General features: G+C 38.8%; 1 protein-coding gene across 1 annotated transcript in view; it reads right to left on the bottom strand.

Annotated features, from left to right (window-relative positions):
* Nucleotides 1-26,969, bottom strand: part of ATP10A (ATPase phospholipid transporting 10A (putative)) — a 109,029-nt gene that overhangs the window by 41,835 nt on the left and 40,225 nt on the right. The window contains exons 2-5 of the mRNA XM_005486407.4: nucleotides 24,752-24,956; nucleotides 7,225-7,310; nucleotides 712-818; nucleotides 479-610 (exon numbers count right to left, since the gene is read on the bottom strand). Coding sequence (XP_005486464.2) covers nucleotides 479-610; nucleotides 712-818; nucleotides 7,225-7,310; nucleotides 24,752-24,956 — 530 coding nt within the window. The remainder of the gene's footprint in view (nucleotides 1-478; nucleotides 611-711; nucleotides 819-7,224; nucleotides 7,311-24,751; nucleotides 24,957-26,969) is intronic.

Raw genomic sequence — 26,969 nt, 5'->3', positions numbered from 1 at the left:
CTTCTATGTTATGACTGCAGCCTTAGGGACAGTGAGTCCATGTTGTGCACTGTGCTCTCAATTTTATAAATAGTACTGGGGAATACTGCTGTGTTGATTTTGTTTACTCTCTGCTCATAAATTACTCCACTGCCTGATCAATGGCAAGTTACACTTTACCACCTGTAATTTTGAGGGGACTACATATAAACTGGGGGCTTTTTTGGGCTTGACATTTTTGGATGCTATCAAGGGTAGTATAATCTAAGCCTTCAGATCTCTGGTACTAATAGAATATATTTTATTGAGATTAAGAAGGTATTTAGATCAGGTTGTGCATCAAGACATTTTAATTTTTGACAAAAATAAGTATGGAGACAGCTTTATGGATTTTATGTGTTGGCAGACGTATGTTTTCGATAAAGCTACGTGCATGAATCCCAAGACAGTGTAATATTTAACTTAAATAGCAGTGTTTCTACTAGTGAAGAGCACTTACCAATGGCAGAAAACAGACACATGATTAGAAGTATGAGGACACACCAAAGGACATCGGCATTCATCTGCCTTTCCAGCTTACTGCGCTTGTAACGTGGTCCATTATTATTTAACAAGGCTTTGGTCTCATGCCCTGCAGAAAGAATTGCACCAAACATGTCATATGGACCTTGGCTATTATTTTATAGCTATAAAAAGGTGGTATGTCCTGTAAGACAGAAAAGCAGCTCTTACCTGCATAGATTACTATTCCTGCAACTTCTTCTGTGTTTCTAACGGTACATCCACGTAACAAAAGATTCTCTTTGAACAGTCCATCCTTTTTTCCACTTCTATGAATACTACAGAAAATTTAAAAACAGAACAAAATACAGCATGTCAAAACATTAAGCTTGTTACATCATACCTGTAATATAACAAGCCCAAGATCTTCAGCGTTTAAGAAGTTTTTCAATTTGATGGCAAAATATTTCATTGGATCCTCCTCCTGGGAAGGTTCTCTGTTGGATTTTGAAAACTGAGATTACTTACCCAAGGATCCCTGACATGCATCAGCCCAGCTGGAGCAGCACCAGTTGCTGTAGGATATACAAATGTCCTGGACAAATGCTCACTGGAGATACGTGGGCCAAATCGACAGCATGCGTGCAGCCTAGCTAATGCTTGGAAAATGCACTGGACTTCCTGTGCATGTGTAAACTGACTGAGCAATCACAGTTAATCCAGTCCGCCTAAAGGCAGCTGTGTACTGGATAGAATTAACCCACTACTCACATGTGCTTACTAAAGAAATCCTAGAAAGCAATATGGTGAAATTGGGAAATGACTGTGCTTCACAAGTAGTGATACTAAGGAAGATGTGCCAGGGGTAAGACACATCAGTTCAGTGAAAAGAAAAGGAAAAGTATTCCGTGTTTTTATTCCATGTATCAGTGAGAACATGAGAAATTATTGTCAGAACTGTCTTACCAACTATCTAAAAATGGCCTGCATCCTGAGGATTCTTGTTGACTAACACCAAAACACAGGAGAAAAATGGAATGAAGTCACATTTCTACTACAACTTATTATCTGTTGGGCATGGACTGAGTGGAATTTCAGTGACAGAGAAATACAGAAAATAGCCTTATGAGAATTAACAGGGAAATGCTAAAAAAAATAGTAATTAAAAGTTAGAATTTTTACTATGTAACAAAGACAAATCAAATAATAATTTAAAACTAATTTTAAATGAATAGTTTCATTTTGTCAACTGAAGTACCCCAATGCCAGACTAAAGCAAGTCTGGATTGTTTAAATGTTGCCTTCACTTTCAGACCATCAAAACCATCACACTTTCAATATGCTACACTAAAATTAACATTGTGCTGCTGGAACACCAAATCTTACGTCTTACCTGGATTTGAGCATTTAAATCCTCTGTACCCTGAAATCTGCAAACTGGCTTAAAATTGTCCTTTTTATGTAAAGGTGGAGTTCTTTTTATTTGCTTCCTATTTTCTAAGCCTTCACATCTGGGTTATATATATATGCTTTTCCCTGTTAGGTACTTCTCTTTTTCTAAATGAGGACCAAAATTGTAATTGAAGTACATACTTCTAGGATCTCAGGCCTAGGAACTACACCAAATATACTGAGATTTGTAAGAAGAAAAGCTTCGCATTGGTGAGTTCTCTGTACTTGTCCCAGTCTAGTAGGACTGCTTGCAGAATAATCTGTAATGCTGGTTATGCTACATAACCTCAACAGTCAATGCCTTTAGTGAGCAGAATGTACCTGTGTGTATATACACACATATATACAGCCTTTTTTACTTCAGTACAATATATCATACCCCCCCTTTGCACAAAATATATACATATATATTGAAAGTATTGGTGCTTCAACAAGTATGCTTAGCCTTTCTCTGCAGGGATGGAGAACAAGCATTTGCTTTGACTACTGAGGTAGCAGCTGCACTGGTAACATCTGACTAGAGGCCAGAAACAGAGAAAGAAAGAAGTGGATAACACCAAATTTGCAATTCTGACATGAAAGTCAAAGGTGGTTTTTTAGTCAGGAGACAACTTCCCCTGCTCAGCCCATCCTCCCTTTCAGTCTCAGACAGAACAGAGCTTTTACTTCTGTTCTTTTCAGCAAACCTCCTTAACCCACTGTCTCACCTTTTGCCAAAACAGCATCAGCTGGGGAGCTGCCCAACATCCCTCTGGCAGAATGTCAGTAGGTGTCAATTTGTCTGTGCTTGAACTATGGGAAATAATTTCTTAATGATTCCATAGTGTCAAAATTACACTGCTACCAGGATTCTGTCATTCCTCTGATTTTTTAGGCTAAATTCTGCATTAGGCTTTCTTATAAATCATGAGAATGTCTGAATTTCCAATAAAATCTCCAAATGACAGTTATGATTCCTGTTAATAAATGAGATTTTCTAGAGATCAACCTTCCTAAGTGGTCCTTGCTCTGGCTTACAGTTTTATAACTTTCGCTAGTTTTTTACACTTCACAGTAACAGTGGACTGTGCAAGGTATATTGCACATGGAAAACTTCATATACAATTACTTGTATATTTGTTCTATAAAATTATATATTTGTTCTTACTATCTTAGCTTACAAAACAACTCCAAAACAATTGTGCAACATCTGACGTTAACCTGTAGGTGTTAAACCCCAATCTACCGCCCTCACCCACAGGCTCAGCCTTCTTAGCACATCTCATCCTTACATGCATTTGGTACTGCTTTTTGCTTTTCCATATCCAAATGAAGTCAGAGAACTCAACTGTTGCTCCCCAGACCTTTAGAAAATATGGATGAAATCAAAATCTGGAAGAAAAAAGCCAGCAGAGGCTGGAGGAAACTCTCATTTGCCTCTTGTCTACAGTCACTCCCAGTGACTCAGTACCACAACATACACATAAAACAGTTGGGCACTGATGATAAAAGGAAGGGAAAATTGCAGACATGAAGGTCTAGATTAAAAAATAATGAAAACTAGAGTTAGATAAAACTGCTCACTTTGATAACAAACCTGCCAATTGTAAACTTTGGTTTGAGAGACAGCCTAGTTCCTATTTCTAGCCCTGTAGAGTTATAAACCTCAAGCCTGTTAAAAAGGCTGAAGAGTCTGTTTTCTCCTTTCTGGATTCTGGCCAGTGTAAGTTACAGGCAAAGAAGGAAAAATTTCTCTGTCATTCTTTAGAACAGTGTCTGGCTGAAGCCACTCAGATGCTTGGAATGCAAAGGCTAAGCCGTAAGGAAATGCACTGGCAAGTGTGGGTGCAATGCTCTTTTTCTCTGCAATTTCTCACATGGATGACACTGCAAAAATGTGGTATCTTCACATCTAAAATACAAATGCACCACAAATTAGGAGAAGTGCGCAGATCATTTGCAGTTAACTACTATTACGCTACAGTACTCTGAAAGTCTTTATACAGAAGTAAGCCTCTGTTTTAATACAGCAATGCAAAAATTAGCTCACTTCAGCTTTCTACTGTTTCTATTCAGCTTTCTAACAGTTTAAACTTGTTACTTATGTGTCTTGTTAACTTACTTGTTAACTTGTGTGTCTACCAGCATTAAATAATAAGGTAACCAATGATAACTGTATTCAAAAGAGAGTATTTTCTTTCAAATTTTGGTTTATCAAGTGTCTTACAAAGGAAATGGTAGAACTGGCATTACTTTCCAAGGCTTGACACTCCCAAAGAAAATATTCAACAATCTTAAACATGATATCAGTTAACATTACCAGTCAGAAAATTCCTGACTCTCAATTGATGCAAATCAGTCTAGGTTGCTTTGGGCTTTTATTGCACGATTGGATCTGTTACTATAGCCATTAAAGAGACATCACTATAGATTTATATTTGTTTTTTCTTTAAAAAGTTGTAACATGGTTTTCTATTAATTTGGTTTTGTTACATTATGACAACCTTTCAAATAGAAATACACACATGTATTCATCTCCTTCTTCTTCTTACAACTCCAAGCTATACTTATTTTGGTATGATCAGATAAAATTTTATGTTCGTGTCTAAGAATAAAATTATTATTTTCAAAAAGCTGAAAAGTCAGATTCCCAATTACAACTTCTCTTTTTCCCTTGCCCATATACACACAAAAAGGTACAAACAAGATTTTAAAGCAAATATTTCTATTTTTGGAACCTGGAATTGGATTTTTGAATGTTTGCCATGCATACTGTACATAATCTGGCTAGACACATATGGGCAGGGGGGCATGTTAGGTTTTGTTCTATTCCTCTTACACAGAATATGTTTATAGGGGAAATAAAAGTGAGGGGATGTGCTTGGGTTATTTGGGGGTGCAGAAACTGTGAAAGAATTAAAGTAAGCACCTGAATAGAACTGGTAGTCTGCCTGTGCATCTGCACACCCCAAGTGTGTACAATGCAGATTGTGCCAACACATCTGAAGAATTCAGATGCAGTAATGTGCATGTACACATTTTCAGATACAGGATAGGGCTAGGCCCATCTCAGTGCATTTTGCAGTTATATTTTTTTTTTCATTGTAATTTCTGCTTTTATCCTGGCCTGCCTCTGCTACATTGGCTGCCTATAGTGATTTTGTTTCAGGAAAACTGTAGGGAACAGAATTTTTTACATGTTTACAGCATACACACATATTTCTATTTCCTGAAAGATTTGTCAGCACAGACATTAAAACCAAAGACCACATTTCATACAGGAAAAAAAATCTGAATCAAAACTGGAAACCTACTAAGTAATCAAAATTTGGTAGGAAAATTTGGTAGTAATGTTTCAGCACAGCTTTTATATATGGATTGGTTGAAAGTCTATTATTTCACGGGATTCCTATTTAATATTTTGGTATCATTTCAGTTGAGCTATTATTGGCTGGTAGCTATTTGATCCATTACTTCAAGCAGCAGCTACCAGTAAAATTTTGAACAAGAATTAAGATCTGAGTTTGACATGACAATGCCATGTTTCAATTTAGATGTGTTAATTGCTATTCATCTTGTTAATGTATTATTTGAAATAGACTCCTGATTCCATTATACTAATGAAGGAACTCTAAAAAGTGTGGGGGGGAAGTCTTCTTCTGTGATAAATTAAGGGACTGAGAATTTATTTGTTGAGGGTTTGCTCCCCACTCTCTAATTCTAATGGCCCATGGGCCTTTAGCTGTAAATCTCTTGGAACATAGCTGATGAGAGCTGGAAATCACCTGATGCTTTCTGCCAGATTCAAAATTTGTGTCAAAACATATTCACATCATTTGTGAAACTACAAAATACAAAGAAGATTAAATATAATCAATACTAAACAATAGGCATCAAAAAGATAATACCATGTTTTCTGCTATGTAATTCAAATGGTTCTGTAACTTACATGCCACAGCCTTTTCCACATGGAGTAAACAAGTAAATATATAATGGAAGAAAAATTTATGCATATTTTCTACAGTATTCTGCTCAATATTTTGGGGACTAAGATTCACACATAAAGTGTGCTAGAAAAGCTCCAAACTTTCCATTTCCATATCTGGAAATGGCATGTCTACAGTAGAGCAGGCTCTCTATTACACACCCTCATGCAGTAATGTCTAATACTAAACTTTTTTCTTCACATGAACTGTAGAGCTTTGTGCTGCTAAATAAAGGAACACATTTTCCCACACTACAACTTGATGTAGTTTAAAGAAACTGTCCTGATTTACACCAGTTGACAGTACATCCTACACAATCTGTGACATCTGAGAGTAGTAACTATGGTGGTAAATGGCATCACTATAAAAAAACTCCCCAAGCTCCAGCAATTTACCTTGTGACATTTACACAATTTAATACTGCTTATCATTCCTAATCAACATGGGTGATAAATCACTGTATTTGAAATGGAATTAGTGTCAGTTTAACTGTCATCATTAAAATTTGGGCAGAAATTATGTATCCTGGGCTCTCACTCTCCACAAGGTTAACAGACTGTAGAAAATAAGTCATGCAAGAGTGCATTTCTTAAGCCACCACAATCAACATACCCTTACACTACAGACCAGGCTACATAAGAAGCAAATCCTAAAACTTTTGCACATCCTAAACCATTTGTTCTTGCACATCCTAAAATATTTGTTTCTGAGCAGGACTGACAGGCAAGAGATGAGCACTCTGTTAATGTAGTTCTGTTTATTTAGAATTAAGTCAAGTGAGCATAGGTGATGTGGTAATGTACAGGCAAACCCATTGTGTAAGCCAATCATTTCATTTTATCTGAATAAGAAAGGAATAGTGCCATAGCTGGAGAAATATCAGTTTTGCCTTCTGATTTTCCTCAATGACACATGTATTAAAAGAAACATGCAAAAGACCCATCTTCATGAAAGTGTACAACAGATTGTGCTTGTTCACTGCCTCTCTTGGACTTGTTTTCTATTTCTTCCCATTTCCAGATAGGCTTTTTTGATCCATGGAGGAAAAGGAGAAGAGTGCCTGTAAATGCAGTGCTTCATACATTCATTTCTGTAGTGTAAGCTGACTGAAGGTAGCAAGTAAATCCATCCCAAGTAATGGAAATATGAGGTTCCCATCTCACCTTGAAGACAGGATCCTCTAAAAGAGCCTTAAATATGCAGCCCTGTTTAGACATGATGATGATGCAACTTACAGAAGACAGAGCAAAGCAAACAAGCATTTGTTTTATTCCATATTAGAGAAAAGGAGTGTATTATAGTGAAAGATACTATATGAAATACTCACATGTAACCTCGAAACCTACTTAAGTCATTGTTTGGCTTCTCACATTCAATCACACTGGTGAACTTCAAGGGGTCAAATTCTGAGTCCTGGAATAATAAGAGTGTTCATTATTTACAGCAAAGACATGAAAATTATATTCAAAATAACTTGCTTTTCTAATTTTTGTATATGATAAAGTCCATTTTTTTCCCCAAAGGCAATGAAAGCAAAGATGCAGACCACTGGCACTGAAAATCAAAGGGACCTGAGGAAAAAAATTCCAAAGATGACTCCCAAAATCTCCCACACAAGGATCGCTTCTGTTCTGCAACTGGAATGTAGCAAATGATTTTGATCTGCAGTGGAAAAATGAAATTTACCTGAAAAATCTCAAAATCTTAAACATTATCATTATCCTTCATGTTCAGTGAAGCTAGTGAAAATTTAGAACTATGTAAGTCAATACACTGCCAATTATCAAAAAGCTAAGACGAGCTTTTGAAATATTAGCAAACCTTCTTAATTGCTTTATGCCAACTGAGATGAATTAGTCTACTATAGTAAATTACACATTTGGCAGAATAAATTTTTCTTAATTATCGCTTAAAAACCTTCTTGATTGTCTAACTCATTACTCTGAAACTGCTATTGTTGCTGACTATTTAAGTTTACCTGTAGTTAGCACCTTGTTGTGTTTGAGGAAAAAAATTGTATCACAGCAGAATTACCTTGTTAAATAAAAATCAAGGTTCTCCTTTTTTTGCTAGCTCAAACTACACATTGAAAGCAGACATATCTGATCCTGGTGCTGCAGACAAGGTTGTTTATCTCTATCAGTGAAGACAACTTCTATAAAACTGCTTTGTATGCCATTTGAAGCAAAGAACTAATTGTGAATTATCATATTATTAAGCTTTCAATAGTGACACCACTTCATATGTTATATTTTATAATGGTTTTGCTGAGCTGCTGGAGACCCCAACCACTACTTTTTAGAGTAAACTTGTGAGAATGGTTGACTGAGAACCAGTAATCACAGGACAGACACAATCTTATTGCCAGTTTCTCTGAAACACACAGGTGTCTCTGGGGTTTTTTGATGTTGACTCTATTCAGGTGAAAGAAACCAGATTTTGAGTAAGAGATAAAAGAAACTAGAGGATATGTCAGGATCAAAACCAACACCCTCCATTTTTCTGCTGGTTACACCTGGAAGAAAGACAGACTTACACTATATATGTGACAATTCAAACCACCCACACCTGAGACTTTTGAAAACCTTTTCTGTATTTTCAAGAAACACGAGATGATAAAGAGAACTGTGAAAATGGGCTGTCACTTAGAGACAGCTACAGCCCACTGGAGGAATGAAAAATTTTGACGTGCAGAATTCAGCTTGTAAACAAGGAGAAAAAAAAGTAGTAAAAACAAAGGACAGCTCTGAGTTGAGACTGCTTTGCTGAGAATCAAGACTCCCCAAATTACATCAAGCTTGGCAGTCAAGAACCTGAGCCTTGGCAAGAAATAACACCTGCCTGTTGTCCCACATGATCTTTTCCTTCCTTGCCCCAGTATGTTCCTTGGCAGAAGAAAAAAAAAGAAAAGGTATAGGAAAAATAATCTACAAATATCCACCACTGTAGCTTAAACTGCATTTATAAATTGGATGGAATTTCTTTTCTCCTTATTATAACATAATATATATCTAATACATTTAATTTAGCACAAATTTTTATTCAATGGTCTTAAAAAAGAAAATAAATAAATCCTAACATCTTTGATGAATGTCTGTGAGGGAATCCTAGAGACACTTAATAATAAACCCCAAAGCAATCAAATGCAGGTTTTGTATGGCTGCTGAACTCAGGAGAGAGAGTGTGGTTGGACACATTACCTCCTAGGACAGCTGAGTTCCCTTTCTGCTAAGAAAATCTGTCACTAAGGTTTATATTTCACAAATAAAGATTAAAAAAAAAGTTCTTAAATCTAGAGCCTCCTAAAGTCTTAAAAAAAAAAAAAAAAAAAGACAGATCTTGTCAAGATCAGAGAGGACTACATGCACCCAACCTCCCCATCAGTACCATGCAATATTGTCTTTCTCCCTCCTTTGTTTGTTGATCTCTTTTCATTTATGACTCAGTTTTGGAACTAAAAGTCCTTTATCACTAAATCTGTCTGTATATTTGTGTTCTGTTACAATTAACTTGAAATATGTGATTATGGTCTTTACCCAGATAATATCTGGGAGTGAAAATCCAATTAGAATAGTAGTTTATGTAAGGAAAAAAAGCTGATGAATTCTGATTTATGGCAAAAGCTCTTTGGTTTATTAATAAATCAAACTGCTTCATCTCTTCCCTGTGAAGAGCAAGGGCAAATATACACTGTATATTCCAGCTGATGACACTGTTTTGATGTGAAAATACCTTTTGGTAAATGAAAGAACAAATATGTTAAACACAGCCTGTGTGTGACTGCTTTCAGTGGTTACAAAGAATCACAAATTTAATGTAAGATTTCACAATGATCAAAGTATAGCTCTTTTTAATGCTGATACTCACACTTCGACAGCAATTGAAACACAAACTGTGATGATGTTCTCATGTATTAGCAGCTAAGAGAAGCTGCAGTTTGACAGAAGTTAAAGCCAAACTTGTTGCTTTTAGAGCACACAGATTTGCTCTTTTTTCATGGTAAACGTCCACGAAAAAAAATTTCTTTATTTTTCTCTTACACTGAATTTCTGCATCACTGTTAAGACACAAGAAATAAGATCAAAATATGGTCAAACACTGAACTGGCCCAGACCTTTGTGCAATAGTTACCTGATGCGCCTGAGTTTGTGTATCTTCCCACTTGGAGAACTGCTGGGCATTAAAGCTGTCCCAGTACCAAGGGGAGTGAAAATCTCCATGCCTAGACAGACTGCAATCTGAGATGAGACTTTCTAGTGCCTCATCTCCCTGAAATCTTGACTTCTGGGGTGTTCTCATCATCCCACTGTGCACATCAACAAGGCTGGGTCATACACAAAAAGCAGCTGGGGGCATTTTTTAATTTTCTGCAGACATGTATCATTTTTCATCGGGTACCTTGGCAGCTGTCCCAAAGTTTTCCCTGGTGCACCACTGGCCTGAACAACTGACTCTAGCTGATAAAAACTGGGGAGAGATTCACTGATTGCACAGAAGTTCCCCAGAGTATTTTACAAAACTGTAGGGTAGCAAAGGACAGGGCTAAGTTCTGTTCATGTCAGTCACATTATTTCTGTTAAACAACCAGTTCTACTTTTGCTACAATGTACATGTTTCTTGCTATGACTATTTCTAAGGATAAGCCCCCATTAAAAAAAGTAAAGCAAAACTTACTGCTTTCACTCAAGGCAGATAGTTTGCTACTATGTAGAGCTTAAGAGCACTATCCATTAGAGCCCAGACTCATGCTCTAATAATCTACTATCTTCAGAAGAGTATTAAATTATGCTTGAGATATATTGGAGGAGTAAAATCCACTTCTTGCTCAACTTTTCTGCCGTATTATGTCATATCAAAATGAAAAAAAACAGGAAAAGAAAAAAAAAAAAAAAAAAAAAAAAAGAAGGGCTTTGATTGAATAAGAAACTGACTTCCATCAAATCCCTGACTTCGCTTTTTGATTTTGCCAAAATAGCTTTAGTCCACTGCTTTTCTTGGGAAAAAAATGCTGACTTCTTAGGAAGTCAGAATACCTTCACAGGTATTTCTGGAAGTTTGAAATTTGTCAAGAGGACACATGGTGACACTTACATTGGGTATTTTGTATACTCAGGGATTCCATGGAATGTATTTCATTTCTTCAGGACTCTTCTTGCTAGAAAAATGTTTAACATCCTATACATATATCCTATTTCTTCCACTTTCTTAAAGCCTTGGGAAATTCATTCTTAATCTGAATGCAGCAGGGGAAAAGCTTGTTTTCCTTACATAAGCAGACCTAGTCAAACTGCAAAAACCTACTAAATATTGATTCCCTCGAAGTTGAATTTCAAATTAAAGTTAAATTGCAGATGCAAAGGGTTTTGTGACTAGCCTTTTAACAATGCACTAGCTAGTAAATCTGACAAAAAGTTCAATTTAAAACAGTATCTTAGGTCTGCAATAATTGTGCTGTGTCTTATACCCTAAAAAGATGAAGCATTGAGGGGAAGAAAATGTTACAATGTCTTCATAGAGTGGGAAACCAACAGGTAGACAGATGAAGACAGTATAAAGATTTGTCACAAAAAAAGCAGACTGAATTTATCTGTCTCCAATATGACTTTGTAGCTTCAGCTGTAAGATGATTCTGAATCTCCACAGTGAAATGCCAACCTTTTCAGTTCTGCTGGCAACCTCACGAAACTGTCATAGCTCAAGAAGCAAAGCATGCCAGATGAGTCAGTTTGACAATTACACAATGTTCAAACAACATATTTCCCTTCATTAAATGCCTGTTGTATGGGTGATTTAATAGCCTGCTAGTGATATTAATAATGCATAGTTATTAAAATGTTTTCCTTTATTCATCTGCCCTACTTTACTGCTGCAGAAACCTGACTTTGATGTTCAGTCCTTCCCCCAGCAGGACAGCAGTGGGTGCCCAGGATGCCCTTGGGTGACAGTGACAGCTACCCGCTTATCACATTGTGTTTACTGCCTAGGCTGGGGATCTTATCCAGACTTCTCCCTGCAGTGCAGGGCTGATGAGGGCTCTGGGATTTGTTTTGGCGTGTGTGTCTGGCGGAAACAAAAAAAGGAGAAAAGGAGTCATGGGGACAACTCAAAGAAAATATTTAATAGACAAAAATCTGCCTGAGATGGAAAAATAGCTTTTCCACTTTAAAAGCTTTTGAGTGCACTAAGAACTCAGCCTGCTAATGCATTGGTCCATCCTGTAACTGCTTTATATAGCAGTACCCTCCCTTTATCATATATAATTAATCTGACCTTTTATTAGTGTGCAACTAGAGTTACATACTGATGTATCCAAAGCATATGAACTGTTTATATACTGGAAGAGTGAAATGTTTTCACACCTGAACTGTATTAGTCTCTATGGTACAATTTATCTGTGCCACTAATTCACAAGAAAAGGAAGAAACAGTTGGATCTGTAGTGTTTAGGAACTAAGATCCAGCTGTACATCAGAATTTAACTATTCTGTTTTTCACACTTAAAATTACTACTATAATTGGATTTTTTTTTTCAGTATTGTTTGTTTAAAAGTAACACATGTTCATTACTCAGAAACACTGGAACAACTGAGCAAGTCAAATACATTTTTGGGAGCTGATCTTCTGGCTGACCAAAGTTTTCCTCTTTGTAGAAAATAATATGAGGGAACAGTGCAGCATCCAGGGTGCAGGACAGAAAATGTATTGCTTGCAAGGCCTAGGAAGATCTCAATAATTCTGTAACAGGCAGCTGCCTGTTACAGAATTATTGAGATCTTCCTAGGCCTTGCAAGCAATACAAGAAACTGCTGTTAGTCAATCACAGAACAAAAGTACCAAAAAAAAAAAAAAGACAACAACACTGAAAATACAAACATGCAAGTTTTAATGGCCCTCAGGCTGATGGCCACCCTTAGCAAGGCACTGAAAATTATACTGGTGTGAATGAATTCATTTATGGACTATAACAGTGCTGGAGAGTGGTAAGGTAACAGTGTGTGTCAAGGCTGAAATACAAGCCTTGATCTGGACAATTTAGAAAGTGGTATCTGCCTGTTCCAAAAGCCAGTTACTGAAATAAATGAATGGGTGCATAGTCTTTTAAGAGCCAACCTCAGTATTAGCTCAGTGCTTCAACTAAACCACAAACCAAGATTCTCAAGGACTCCCAAAACTCTGTGTACAACCCACGGCGCTACTGCAGAGGCCTCTCGCTCCACGCTCACAGACAGATGTAACTCTCCCCACCCTCCAGTGCCTTCTCCTTTCTGCAAAGATTTCTAGCAACCTTTCTGCTCCATTTCTTACATGCTGGAAGAAAACTTCCTTTGATTAGTGGCAAAAACATTGCACAGTCATTTTAAACTACTAGCACAACAGCTCAGGTCAGCTTCTGAATATACCTTGTCCTGCTCCTGCTCTAGTCCAGATTGCTGGACAGTCTGCCTTCTTGTGGGATGAAGTTCTGCCAGAAGAAATGGCTATGGGAAGGACTAAGATCCTTCACCCAGAAGAGAGAGAAATGCCAAGCACTGCTCTTACATCATTCCACAAATAAAACCCAAAACACCACAGTCCTGATGGGAAAGAGAGTGGTTAGTAATGCAAGGGTTTTCTTGCGAACAGTAAAACCTATCGGTAGCAGCTGCAGCGTCAGGATGCAGTTAAACACACCAAAGCTTGATGACCCTACCTCAGCCTGGAGACAGAATCTGGATAAAAGCACCTTCACCTTACAAAGTATCATGTTAAAGAAATGTCTCTAGGATGTGAGGGAAGCCTGTAACATACAGCAATTGCCTAAGGAGCTGAGAGACTCCAGCCCCTGGCAACTGGAGGAGGGCACAGAGGGAAAGAAGCAGTCCTAATGAAAAGACACCTTTTATTCCAAATACTACAGGGCAGTGTTTATATCAGCACTATCACAGTTTTGTCAGCCTTTGCATGAGCATCTCCAGAGTGAGAAGGTGTTACAATCCAGTGAAAACTCCCCAAGTTGGACAGTGACATGCTGTCTTCTCTTGGATTCATATTTTTTATCAACATTTACCATCACATGCCTGTCCTACTGAAAATATGGCATTCAGAGTGAACCTTCTCCACTTAATCCCAGCTGTTTCTGTTCTTGTCTCTTAGCTCTGTGGAGAGGGTGGAGGTGCAGCTGTGAAGATTAACAGTCAGTCTGAGGCCAGCAGGCTGTGGTTGGCATACACAGAGCAGGGGGGAAGTTGGGATGGCTGCAGAACTCTTTGGTTAGCAGCTTCCCTTCTGGTCTATTTTCATCTGCTATCTATTCTACTGAAGAAGCTGCTTTGCAATCAACATGTTAAAGTTACCACTAGCAAAATGAAGAACACCTTCTCAATGAATTCAATGGTGTTTTATTTTTCAGACACCAGCTGATTGCATGAATCTTATGAAAGGAAACTCACAATGGTCTTGTCAGTTCCAAAACAAGTAAATGAGCTGAGGGGAACAAAAATTTATCGTTGTGGCAGAGACTGAGGTTTGCTTCCCTTTTTAGCTCTCTAGACAGCCTCATACTTCAAGCAAGCACAAAGACTACAATGTTCCTGCATAGTCTTGTCTTCAGTAGTCTGTATGCTTTGTTCAGATAAGTGTGGGAATCAAACATACATGAATATGTATAGGAATATGACCTGTTGAATTAGATCATAGCAGCATAGCAGAGTCTATTACTCCTGCGCAGGCTTTCCTCACCACCTGTCTTACCCTCTGTGTAGAAATCAATGACCTGAACTTCTGTTTTGATACAGTCTTCTGTCTTGATTTGGCCTGTTAGATGGGTAAGGAATTGACTGGATGGCCACATCCACAGATTTACAGTCAATGGTTTGGTATCCAGATGGAAACCAGTAACGAATGGTGATCCTCAAGGGTTTGTATTGGGGACCAGTACCATTCATCAGTGACACAGACAGTGGGATTGAATGCACTCTCAGAAGTTTGCAGATGACACCAAGCTGTGTGGTGTGTTTGGCATGCTGGAGGGAAGGGTCTATACAAACCTACTGAATAAGGCCATGTGCATGTGGGTATCAATATCAATATCAATACAGACTGGGGGATGAATGGATTGACAGCAGCTCTGGGGAGTAGCGCCAGAGATACCAATGGATGAAAAACTGGACATGAGCTGGAATTCTGTGTGGCAATCCTGAAAGCCAGCTGTATCCCGGGTTGCATCAAAAAAATGTGGCCAGCAAGTTGAGAGACGTGATTCTTCCCATCTACTCCACTCTCATGACACCCCACCTGGAGTGCTGTGTCCCGCTTTGGTATAAGTAAGACATGTAAAAGGTAAGACTGGTTTCACAAGAGAGCCACAAAAAGGATCCAAGGGCTGGAACACTTCTCCTATGAAAAAAGGTTGAGAGAGTTGTGGTTGAGCCTGGAGAAGGCTCCAGAGAAACCTCAATGAGACCTTTCGATATACAAAAAGCAGCTTTTAAGAAAGACCAAGACAGACTTTTACCAAGGCTTGCAGCAACAGGATAAGGGGCAACATTTTTAAACTGAGAGCAGATTTAGATTAGACAAAAATGTACACTTTTTACTAAAAGGATGGTAAAATACTAAAACAGTTTGCCTAGAGAAGCTGTAAATATCCCATCACTGAGGTTTCAGATTCAAGTTAAACAGGGCTTTGAGAACATTGATCTAATGAAAGATGTCCCTGCCTTTGGCAGAAGTGTTGGATTAAATGGTCTTTAAAGGTTCCCTTAGAACCCAAATTACTCTATGATTACATGATTCTTATGCATATATTCATTATTATAAGCATTCAAAAAATGTGAGCTGTTGAAGGGCAACCAATGAGAAAAATATCACACAAAAGACCAACAGGGAGAGCATCAATTGATGAAACAGTTTGTTTCATTTTTCTTCCATGTCATTATCAGTTATCTAACCTACAATCACAAACTTCCTATGAAGTACCAGGAGACAGCTTTTTGTTTCTTAGTAGCTGACATGACCCACCTCCATGCAGCTACTAGCAAGACAGTCCTTTTTAGCCTTTCCTATTACACTGCAGCAGCCTGTAAGTCAGATCCCCATGGATCTCAGCCATGTAGGCCACATTGCTGTACAGGTATGTGAGGCCATTTGGGGTATAGTTTTCAATCTGTTTTTAAATCAAGTCATACCAAAAATATAGTATGTAGAGAAGCTTGGAAAAGTCAATGAAAGGAAGGGAAAATGCTTAAGATAACAAATATGCGTTTTTACTCAAATTCTCTTTCTCCTGGAAGCCAAAAGGCTGTGTTCCCTGCCTGATGTAAACCAGTCTATTTTCTGTACCATTAAGAAAGCTGAATTAGGGTATTAGCACTTCTGTCTATAGATCTCCATGCACTTCTGATATTTTTAATTCAACACCAAATAGAAGTGTAAGTGTTACAGTGCTGTGGGGAGAAGAGCATCTTGTCCAGTCACATACCTGCAGGACAAGCACAGCTCTCTCTCTGTCATGAGCACACATATGTAATGCAAAGTATCTGACCATCACAGAGTCATAGCAGAGCTTGAAAGTATGAACCCGAGTATAACCAATGAACAGAAATGTTCATGGTTTCATTGAAATATCAGTTTTGAGACATACAGCCAGCCACTTCCCATGTAAGTAACAATTCAATGCAAATTTCTAATGACCACCATAGCTTATCACCACTAAACTGTGTAAAAGACTTGGAGGTTAGCAGCAGGTGGAGAAAAGAGAAGTGGGATGAGAGTTCACATCCTTGATGCTGAAATAAATACAGGAGTTCCTCATACTGTTCCTCTCCCTTTTCTGGCAGAAAAGCAGACCCCTTCTCCACCTCAGTACTCTCAAAGTGAGACCATAGCAATGTAACTGGGATTATATATGGCTCAATACTGAGAACCCTTCTGCACTGGAAAAGAAGGTCTTTCCAACCCTTCCTAACCACTGATACTGCCATCTGGGTTGTGGTTGCAGAGACCAATGTAACGTGACGTGTTTCCAGCTCAAAAATTCTGGCCCTAAAATCATGAGTTCTCAGTGCTACACTGCAAAAACTCATTTCCAAGAACATATATTCCAGGTATTTCCTGTTCTCAGGCCAATGAATGGCTAAGGAATAAACAGTTCTAGAAAAAAAAATTATTCAGTAAAACTGAATTAGGCTATATCAGAAAAGTCAAGACAGAAAAAAAAAAGGAAAATATCTTCTTAATTTGCTTTAAATGTAAATGTTTACTTTTCTATAACAGGAAAGCAGTATAGCATTTTATTTTCTCTCTGGACCTGACATGCTTTTGTGTTTTCTAATACTTTTTCAGAGAAACAGCAAAATGGAGAAATCCTGGGTTATTGATACAGAGAATGAAATTTCCTGCCTCTACAGAGCTTTAATTCAGCACAAGCACTGACATAATACATTTCCCTACGTGGATTCACCACTGTTCCTTCCACCAGTGCTGAAAGGATTACCCTAGGGATGAGAAGTCCTCCACAGCCATGACACTCAAACTTAGATTCAACAATTTAGCCCCTTTAATCTATATTTAAGCACAAAACCAAACAACTAATGCTAATGGTAAAAATCAACTACTCAGCACTCTTCAAACTCTCATGACTCTTCATCTACTGTCCCCCTCCCTGCTATTGCTTAGATTACTATAGCCAAAATTTTCTCTTACAGTTATTCAAATTCTTTGTCTCTCTAATGAAGCTATCTCAAAATGCAAACTTGTGGCCTGGACACCTGTAAAATGGAAACTAGAAGGCGGTGATAACAGTGCCCCAAGCTGACCAAGGAGGAAGTGAACCATCATTCTTGAGTTTTTTTTATTTCCGCATGTCTTCCAGTGTGGCACTGCTGACTAAGTGCCATGGTTAGATGTGGAGCGAAAAATTGTTCTCAGCCTTCCTTTAGCACATTTGGCTCAGACAGTTTGCCACAGCACCAACTTGGGTCATTCTCTGCACCAGGTCGTTCTGCACACATCTGTTACATGTTTGTTTCTCTGTTAGAGAGACAGCAGTTGCTTTCTCTTCAACTAGACATGTCCACAGTTTCCACACAAGTCATCTCTGAAGAAGATACTATCCAAAAAAAGATACAACAATATAGGTGTAGAGATTTTCATAACAATCCACCCCGATCAAAGAAACCTACTGAATGTTCAAGGCATTACCTCAGACAAAAGTCTTTCTCAGGGTGTGACATGTTTGAATCTTGCACTGACAAACACAGGACTTTTTTCTCTAAAATCTTCAGCTAAACTGTAAAATTAAAACCCAGTAAGTTTTAATTTAATATTCTGTTAGCGCATAGCAAAAACCATTGTTCACTTTTGCTTGTTTGGTTAATTTTTTTAGACTTTCTTTTCCCTTGGGAAAATTAATTTTGGCAACACCTGTGGGATGGAGCACTAATCCAATGTTTTAACGTGCATGTCTGGAATTTTCAAGCCAATTTTCATCACCTCCTCATGAAAGTCTTCTCAAAATACTGCAAAAAAGGGCTACACAAGGAATAACTCCCAAAAGATGCTAGAGAGGCAGTTGCTGTTATTGTGGCCTGATTCTACCTTATTAAAATACAGTCAAAACAACACTGAGTCAAGCAACAGTGAGTATGCTGATTAATTCCCATCTACTAGATTATAATAGTGTACTATTCACACTAATTGCAGGTGGATGGTTGCCTGAGGGTACTAGTCAGACAAGAAGTAACAGGGAGAATATAGCTATACCTCTCTTATCTTGCTGTGGAAGACTAATTCAGACTCTTTGAGATAAGAAGCTCATATCAACAGGTAAGTTGAAATCTAGTCTGACTAGAAGTTGAGCTGGTTTAACTTCAACTGTTCTCTCAAACTGGGCTAGTTTAGACGACGCAGATGGCTGCACAAGAAATCTTAGCTCAGTTTAGGCTGAATTAACATTTGAAAATTGCTTTATTTTCTCTTTTTTTTTTTTTAATTTATTTGAGTTTGTAAAAAACTGAATGCAAAAGCAACATCTACACTGAGATACCAAGGCTGCCCAGTGAGCTATTTACACACAATCAGCATGAGTTGCCCTTGCCAAAGTACCTCATACACAGAGCAGTCTGGATTCACCGAGTCAGGCTTACAGTGAAGCCCTTCTAGAAACCAATTGTCTCTTCTGGGCTAGCTTTTGCCTGGGACTCACAGGGAAAAAAAGAAATTGTATAAATGGCTTAACGCTTCAAACAGGGAGCTGTGGGACTGTTTCTCTAAGTCCAGCAGTAGCCAATGTATTTCCAGCACAGTGCAGGACCAGGAAAGGCTGGAATGAAACCTGGATCTGTCAATTTAGCCCAACTTCCAGGCTGGGACTGATGAAAAAATATGCCTGCAGTAAGCATAGGCTCTGCATTTATACATATTCCAGAAGTGTTCACAAACTGACTTGTGAGGAAATCAGATTCATCAGTTATTTTGGTGCTAGTCTGCATGCAAATGAGCCTCCCAAACAGGCAGACACCAAATTCAGATGTGCTTCTCAGACAAAGTAAATAAGCAGTCACAAAGCAATTTGCAAGGCTTATCTAAACCTGTTTAATCATGCTAGTAATAAGTTTGTTTTGAACGAAGTTCTACTCTTAGGAAAAAATGAGGAGGAAAAAATGCATCTGCTACCCCCCAGCAGTCCCACAGGGACACATGCACCTTCTCACAGGGGATGGCAGCCGCTACATTTAGCTTAGCTTTCAGCTGAACTGAAGCTTTCCACATAAACATCCAGGACAGGGGCAGTGGTTAATAAACCATAAGCTGCTCCAGAATCCACAGTGAGTCTTTGTGGATTTTGCTAAAAGGCATACTGAGTAAAAACAGTGGAGCACGGAAATGTAAATGTTTTTCATAAGTCTAGATTCATACTATCAAAATATTCTAAATCAAGTTTATGAAATCTGAAAGGGAGTTTTGAGCTCTCACAGCCCGAGCTGAATCTGCTTATCCACTCTCTGAAGAGCGGCTGACATGACGTCTCAGATGGATGGAAAACATTCCATAAGCAACTGCAGAGGGTGTGGTGGCACGGCAGCTTGCAGAGTAGCACAGAAAACACATTGATTCCTCCTGCCTACTGTGTCTCCTGTTGGATCCAGTGCACCAGAAATGGCTGCTGTGACTTGGCAGCAGTGAGGGTGGGTTTGAAATTAGGAGGAAATGGGCAGAATACCCAGAATACCCCAAAGAGTGGGTTTGGGTTTTTTTTTTTTTTCAAGAGATGTTTACTGGTCATGGCTAACATTGTTAGACCACAAACAGTGGGGTTTAGCACAGTGCTTTCTCCTAGCTGCACTTGCCAGTGAGTCATGCTACACACATGAACCTGATCTGTATTTCAGGGTGAAGACAGTCCACTGTCCTGTTCGTTTTAAAAACACAGCATGCAGAAGTATGTCTATGGCTATTTTAAACATTTCTAACACATCCTGTTGCTGTAGTAGCAGAATAACAAGAACACAGTATTTAAAGTCTTGGAGGAAAAAATGTCAAGGCCTCTAAAATCTCCAGTTTTCTTTTTTTAATCTACTCACTGAGTGATTTTCTTTTCTCTTGTCTATTTTGAGACTACAACAACAAGGTATAATTCAAACTGGTGTCTTCAGACATGGAAGCCAGAGGAATGTATCAGTGACTCTTCTCACAGCTTGTGCATTGATAAGGTGTGGAATCACGTACACAAAGTACAGGTTTATGTCTGACAGACTGCATTCGTTAACAAATATGCAAAGCTAACAAGCAGTATGTTCCCAGTCTACTATAAATTACTCAGACAACTCAAAGCAGCACTAAAATAAGCAGTATTTATGGTCACTTGCTCTATAAAGGAAAATAGTTTCCTGGAATTCGCAAGTGGGGAGATGCAATCCAAGCCCACAAATGCTGATCGTGGACCTTCTGAACATATGTTCAGAGTAAAGCAATGCCTGCAAAGCACCAGAGACAACGATAGAGAAAAGTTGCTATAATTTCTTATTGCTTCTGCAAGAATCAGGCTAAAAAGGTTTCAGAATGCTACTTTTCTGAACAAAGGTTTGGAAGAGGGAAACTGTAAGGCCTTTTCCTTTCTGAGACTATGGACCTTATATGCTATTACTGCTGAAAGGAAATACACAAAGATCCTTCAGAGGATGCTGGAGGAACAGTGGCCTTTCCAGAGGACAGTTGGACCCAACATAACAGTGCTGGCCTTGCTGGCCTTTGGAGAAAATGCAGTGGCTGCAAGATGCCACTTCAGCGACCCCAAATTGGCAACCAAGCTGTCTGAGAGCTCAGCACAGACCTGTGGGGCTGTAAATTGTGTGGGAGCACACAAGGCAGGAACAGAGTGAAGAAAGCCAGCATTAGCTTAAAACAACAGTTCCTGCTGCCACCCCCACTCCAATCCCATGCCCAGCTGAGTGACAGGTATAGAAATAGCTATCCTTCATTGACCTGCTTCACAGGCATGTGCTCCAAAGTTATCAGTTAGCTCATATATGAAGCACAGGCAAGCCAACCTTTATAAAAGTTCCTTTTAAAAACTTGAGATACTGATACAGAGACATTATTCAAAAACAGCTATTAACAGCTGATACTTTGAAAAGAAGCTTCCCAAAAATCTGGTTTTTGTCCTGTGATAAGCCACATGACAAGGCACGTCATTCTGTAAGGGAGGTGGGGAAAGTGTTTAGCAGTGTGGGAAAGAGAGGGTCACAACTACATAATTTATTTGTTTGTTTTCCTGCTTGAACAACAGGGTTGCATAATGACACACAACCAGCTATAAACATAACTGAGAGTTGTTCTTCTGTGCAGAGTGTTAATACAAAAATAAAAAAAATTCTTAGCCAATGCATGAACAGGCTAGGATACAGGTCTTGTAAGAGACTTGGGAATAAGCTTCTCTGAGGCTTGGCAAGAGTGGTTAGCATTAGGTGCAAGAAAATTTTGGTCATCCGAAGTATTTTATGCGATCTAGCACTAAGTTCTCTCCAGTTGTGACAACTTAAGATATATCCAGAGAGGAAGTGAACTTCAGCCCAACAGACAGGCATCACCTTCTTATTTCATGCTACTTGGCTGTCCTCCTACTATTCATCCAACATTTTCCAAGCACCTCCCTCCATCCCGCTGCTGAGTGTCTCTCAGCAAGGCAATACCTTCAAGAATCAGTAAGAGCCTATCCTTACTAGTATGGAGTGTGAAAGCTAATGCTGCTGCATGAATTAAATTAACAGTATGCTTAGAGAGGTTTTGGCCAGGATTTTAATGAGGATGGCAAGTATTCTGCTGGATAACGTATGGAGTGCTGTTACAGAGAGATTCTGTGATGCTGCAGCTGCTGAAGACTTCTTACTTGCGAGTGTGCACTTTGCCTATAACTTAGTTGATGTAGGAACCCAGGCTTGGATATTTCCTGCTTTCTCAGCTATTTTAAGAGAGGGGAGGTAATCACATGTGGTTTTCTTACAAGTTCTCTTTCAATACTTGCCTCCTTGAGGACCAGTCCTGTTTTCATTGGAATGAATGAGCTTTTTGTCACTGACCTCAGTTTAACCCCTGACAATTTACTATGGACCTCACAGGTACTGTAGTTTGGCACCTTGTGATCTAAAATTTATTTTTAAAAAATATTTATCCACATTTTTCTGAGCCCACTTCTGAAATAGAAAAGTTCCATAATCATCTTATGATACAAAGAACTAAGATATGGAAGGAGGATGGGCTGGAGATCTAAGGTGTGCTAGGTGTCTACAAAGCTGACTGCAAGTATCTACAAGGCAACTAAATTCCTCAGTAAAGCAGAGTATGCTGAGCTAGCCATGCCACATACACTGTGATGTGCTTGGCACATACAGCTAGCTATGCTTCCCTAGGCAGGAACTGTTTCCTCAGCCTTCTTCCTCAGTGAGGCCCAATTCAGTCTTTGAAAATCTTTAACCTGTTTGAGGAGGAAATGGCCACTCACTTCCACACAACAGCCTAAAGGTTGCAGGTCTTGCCAAGCTGTACAAACTCCAGAGCTGAAGTCTTTAGCTGCCTGGTTTAGATCAGCAATTTAAACCTCATTGAGTATGCCAAACATAATGTTCTGGGGTACTCCCTCCTGGTTTTCCTGCTGTGTTCATGCATGCATGGGACCGTTGGTTGAAGACACAGAAGTGACTCCACAACTGAGGGGGTCAGGCACACATCTAGGTGCCACAGCTCACAGGAGCAGGGCAGTCTGTAAGGCTGGCAGGTGTCCTCTCAGCCTGACAGCTTCCAGGAATACTGAATCAATACCCTGCTGCCATGGAGCTGGGGATCTCAAGACAGTATAAGGAACTTCTTTGGGCAGCAAGGGTCTTCAAAGCCAGTTTTCTGATAATTTGTAGTTGGACATATTGATTCTTTTCACCATGTTTACCAACACCTAATGATGTGTGTCCAGTAGTCTCAGATTGCAGAAATCCAACCATGTGCTGTAGATGAGTGAAGGACCTGGTGCCTACCCCTTGAGACAGAGTTGGAATGTGGCCTTAGTTTATAACTGTACCCACACATGCAAAAACACACCTCTGTCCAGTTACCTAAATGAAATCTACAGTTTTTGTCCCACATAATGTACCTGAAGTCATATAAAAAGTCTGCATTGGCAGAAAACTGATAGATCATCTGAGCACCTCCCTGAAGCTCTATCCAATGGGAGAGATTTCCTCTCAGCAGGAACAGGATGGGAGGTTTGAGCAGCAATTCAATTAACTTTGAAACAATAAGAGTCTTTGAAACATTTGGCCTGTAGCTGATTGAGCTTGTTGCCACAGTGGTAGGTGCCATGTCATATCTAAATTCTGTGTGGAAATCACTGATCATTAAACAAGTCCTTATCTCACATTTTTACAAGTCATTTAGAGAAAAGGTCTACCTACCATAAACAATTATTTGGAGGGCACATTGACTTTCATCCTGTTGGTTGGATAATAACTTCATTAATGTTGATGTTTCTTAATACAACCACAGGCTTCTGTAGTGCAGCGACACAACACTGTAGTTACCTTTGATGACAGTGGTAAGGGCCACAGCTCCCATTGTTTGCAAAGTCCCTCAAATTAGAAGTGCTACTAGGAGAACCAATGTATCTGAGTTCTAAAAAATATTTTTTTTTCCTGACAAATACAGGAAGCTGGAGTCGGCTGGTAAGAGGGATGGGAGAGGAGGGCATACAAATAAATACTATTTCAATAAGATCATTAAAGCAAGTAAAAATTCAGGTAATTTCCTCTAATTCTGCTGTCAGTAACTGATCTGGATTATGTTTTGTTTCAAAATAGTGCTGCTGGGGAGAGATAAGCACAGTGAGAGAGCAGTAAAACAGTTTTTGAGCACAGATACCTCCAGAATGAATGCCTGCTGTCCCTTTAAATCTTACAAGCTTTAATGCTCCAACTGCTGGAGGGATATTCTCTAACACAGAGTTTGAGGCAGATTCCTAATTGAAACTGATCTGGTTTGCAGGCAGGAAAAGTGCATGTTTATATTTAAGTATCTTCTCCTTGGGCAGTTAAAATGTGTTTTCAAGAATCAAGCTACAATAGAAGCCATTAATATCCTCCAACATTTTCCAACCACGCATAATTGCCGCAAATAATTCCTATTCAGATTCAAGGAAAAATGATGGTAAAACTTCTGATACTATGACGAGGTCAGTTGTTGGCAAGTGCTAGCATTTTAATGACAACCATAACAGTAGCTCATCAGCACTATTAGATCAAGCAGCTTTAGCTAGTGTGGAGAATACTGGTAACCAGCTACTTTCTTGAAAGAAATTCTTATCTTAAATGTGAGTTAGGAATGGAGACTTACCAGCTCTAAGAACCTCCTCACCACCTGTCTTTGTTTTAAGTTAGTTTCACCATCCAGGTTGGCTGTTTCTATGTGGCACAGACCATCAGGATCACTTGAGGAGAGCAGCAATATGTCAGCAGGTATAATTTCATTACAGCGAAGCTGCACAAAGTCTCCGACTTTCACTTCTTTCCAGTATCTGCTTATATATTTCTTCTCTGTTCTGGAAAAAAAAACAACATACAAGCCTTTTAATGAAAAAAAATGCACAGACTGAGATGCTTCTGATAAATCTGGTTTGAATTGTAACAGGAATACCTGTTACAGGAGTGCCTTTGGAAGATCAGGAACTCTCAGGTTACCCTGGGAGAAGTCAATGCAGAGTGCCAAGAGGCCATTTCCCAGTGACTCAGAAACAGGTCTGAGTTAACAAGACCCCCTTTTAAGATCCACAGGAAAACATGTTGATGTCAGACCTGACTAAGCAGGGTAAACAGGAGCTTCACACATTCTCCTTTCTCTCCCTGTATGCTCTGAGTCAGCCATATCACCCCAAGAAGGAGAGGTGTGCCCATACTGTGTGAAAAGGAGTCACTTTTAGGAGACATGAGAACAGGTCTGGGCCCAGGACACCTGCTTGGAATGGCTCCTGAATGGTCTCCCTTCATGTGCCACCTGATGATGCACCCTCACTTAGCTTCCTCTTGTTCTCTTTTTCCCAACAGCGAGAAACTCTGTATACCGCTGCACTTCATAGCTGGACAGAGGTCCCTAAATGAGAGGAATTTCATCACTAAATCTAGAACTAAAAGGACATATTGTGTGGTAAAATGCAATCCTAACTACTCTACTGGGAAAGGAGACTGTAATTTCTTTTGAGTATTTCTACTCTATTTCCATTCTAGCCAGAGTGCTGTCTGTTATATAGCTGATTCCTGTTTAGTTACCCTGAACCTTTCATTTTGGAGTACAAGCACTAAATCTCTTTTGTTTTAAAGGCCATGCTATTTTGCCACTTTTTTAGTTTTTAACTTTTTCTTGAGAGCAAGAGGAAAAAGGAACAGGTGACTGCTTAATTCATTTTAGCTAAAATATCAGGTTTTAGTTTTACAGCAGGCACAGACTCATGTACTTTTGTGGCATTTGCAGAAAGTGATTTATTCTGTTGTGATTTTGAAAGAAATCAATTTCAAAACAGCCCCAATATTGACTTGTTAAAATACATCCTGAAAATGGGAAGCTAATAAAATGACACTTTTCTAAGCCATTAGAAGGCTTTCTGCTGTGTGAAGACCAAGATAATTGTCAATGCTGGCACTGTCACCAGAGACTCTCCTGGGACAGCACTTTAACTGGCAGAATGGAATAATGATGAGGGGTGGGGAGAGGTGGCAGCAGCTGTTTTATCTTGTTTAAAGTACATTATTTTTAAAAAAATCACTTTCAGCAGTAATGTGAATAGATTTGTAACAAAGTGAAACAGGGAAATCCTGACAATGTTGTTACTTTGGAGTTACTGATAGTTATGCCTTCACTAGTGTTAGAGGAATTAGTAACTAAATTGGCATTTATTCATATATTTAGCCAAAATCCTAAACAATAAAGGATCAGGTATCAGATCAGGTTATATCCCCCAGAATTTCTTCCCTTTAACATCCAGTTTATAAGGGGAAGAATGAAAATTATAATTGTGATTTCTATTTTGATGAAACCTGAAAAGGATTAGTATGTACCAAGTGTAAAACATGATAATCTCTAACAAAGGCAAGTAATACAACTACTAGGTGCTGAAATTATACATTTTCTTCCTAATCAGGGTGAAACAAACATTTAACTTTCTCTGCTAATGAGTATGAATTGCTTTGAAACCCAGTGTGCCATAATACAGTACAAATACCGCACTGCAGATCTGAAGGGTTTGTTAGCTCTGCAATCTGTAACTCCAAATCCCTTTAAATGTGTCTGTTGTTCTTCATCCTTTTTAATTTAACTGTGAAACTGGGTGATGTACAAATGCATGTACAAGGAGCAGCAGCACAAAAGCACGATCAGGATAAAAATAGCAAGTACTCCCATACTATGCTATAAGCACTACTATTTTTTATTTAATTTCTATTGTTTGAAATAGCATTGCTATTTTAGCATTTCCTCATCCCTCACATGCTTAGCAAATGCCACAACTATATACATGGTGGCAGGAAGGGTGGGTATTAAGCAACACAAGGCCAAATGGCTC

The sequence above is a fragment of the Zonotrichia albicollis genome, chromosome 2 (assembly GCF_047830755.1).
Source record: "Zonotrichia albicollis isolate bZonAlb1 chromosome 2, bZonAlb1.hap1, whole genome shotgun sequence".
NCBI classification, from domain to species: domain Eukaryota; kingdom Metazoa; phylum Chordata; class Aves; order Passeriformes; family Passerellidae; genus Zonotrichia; species Zonotrichia albicollis.
The sequence above is the reverse complement of the archived record's forward strand: the minus strand, read 5'-3'. Positions and strand labels throughout refer to the sequence as shown.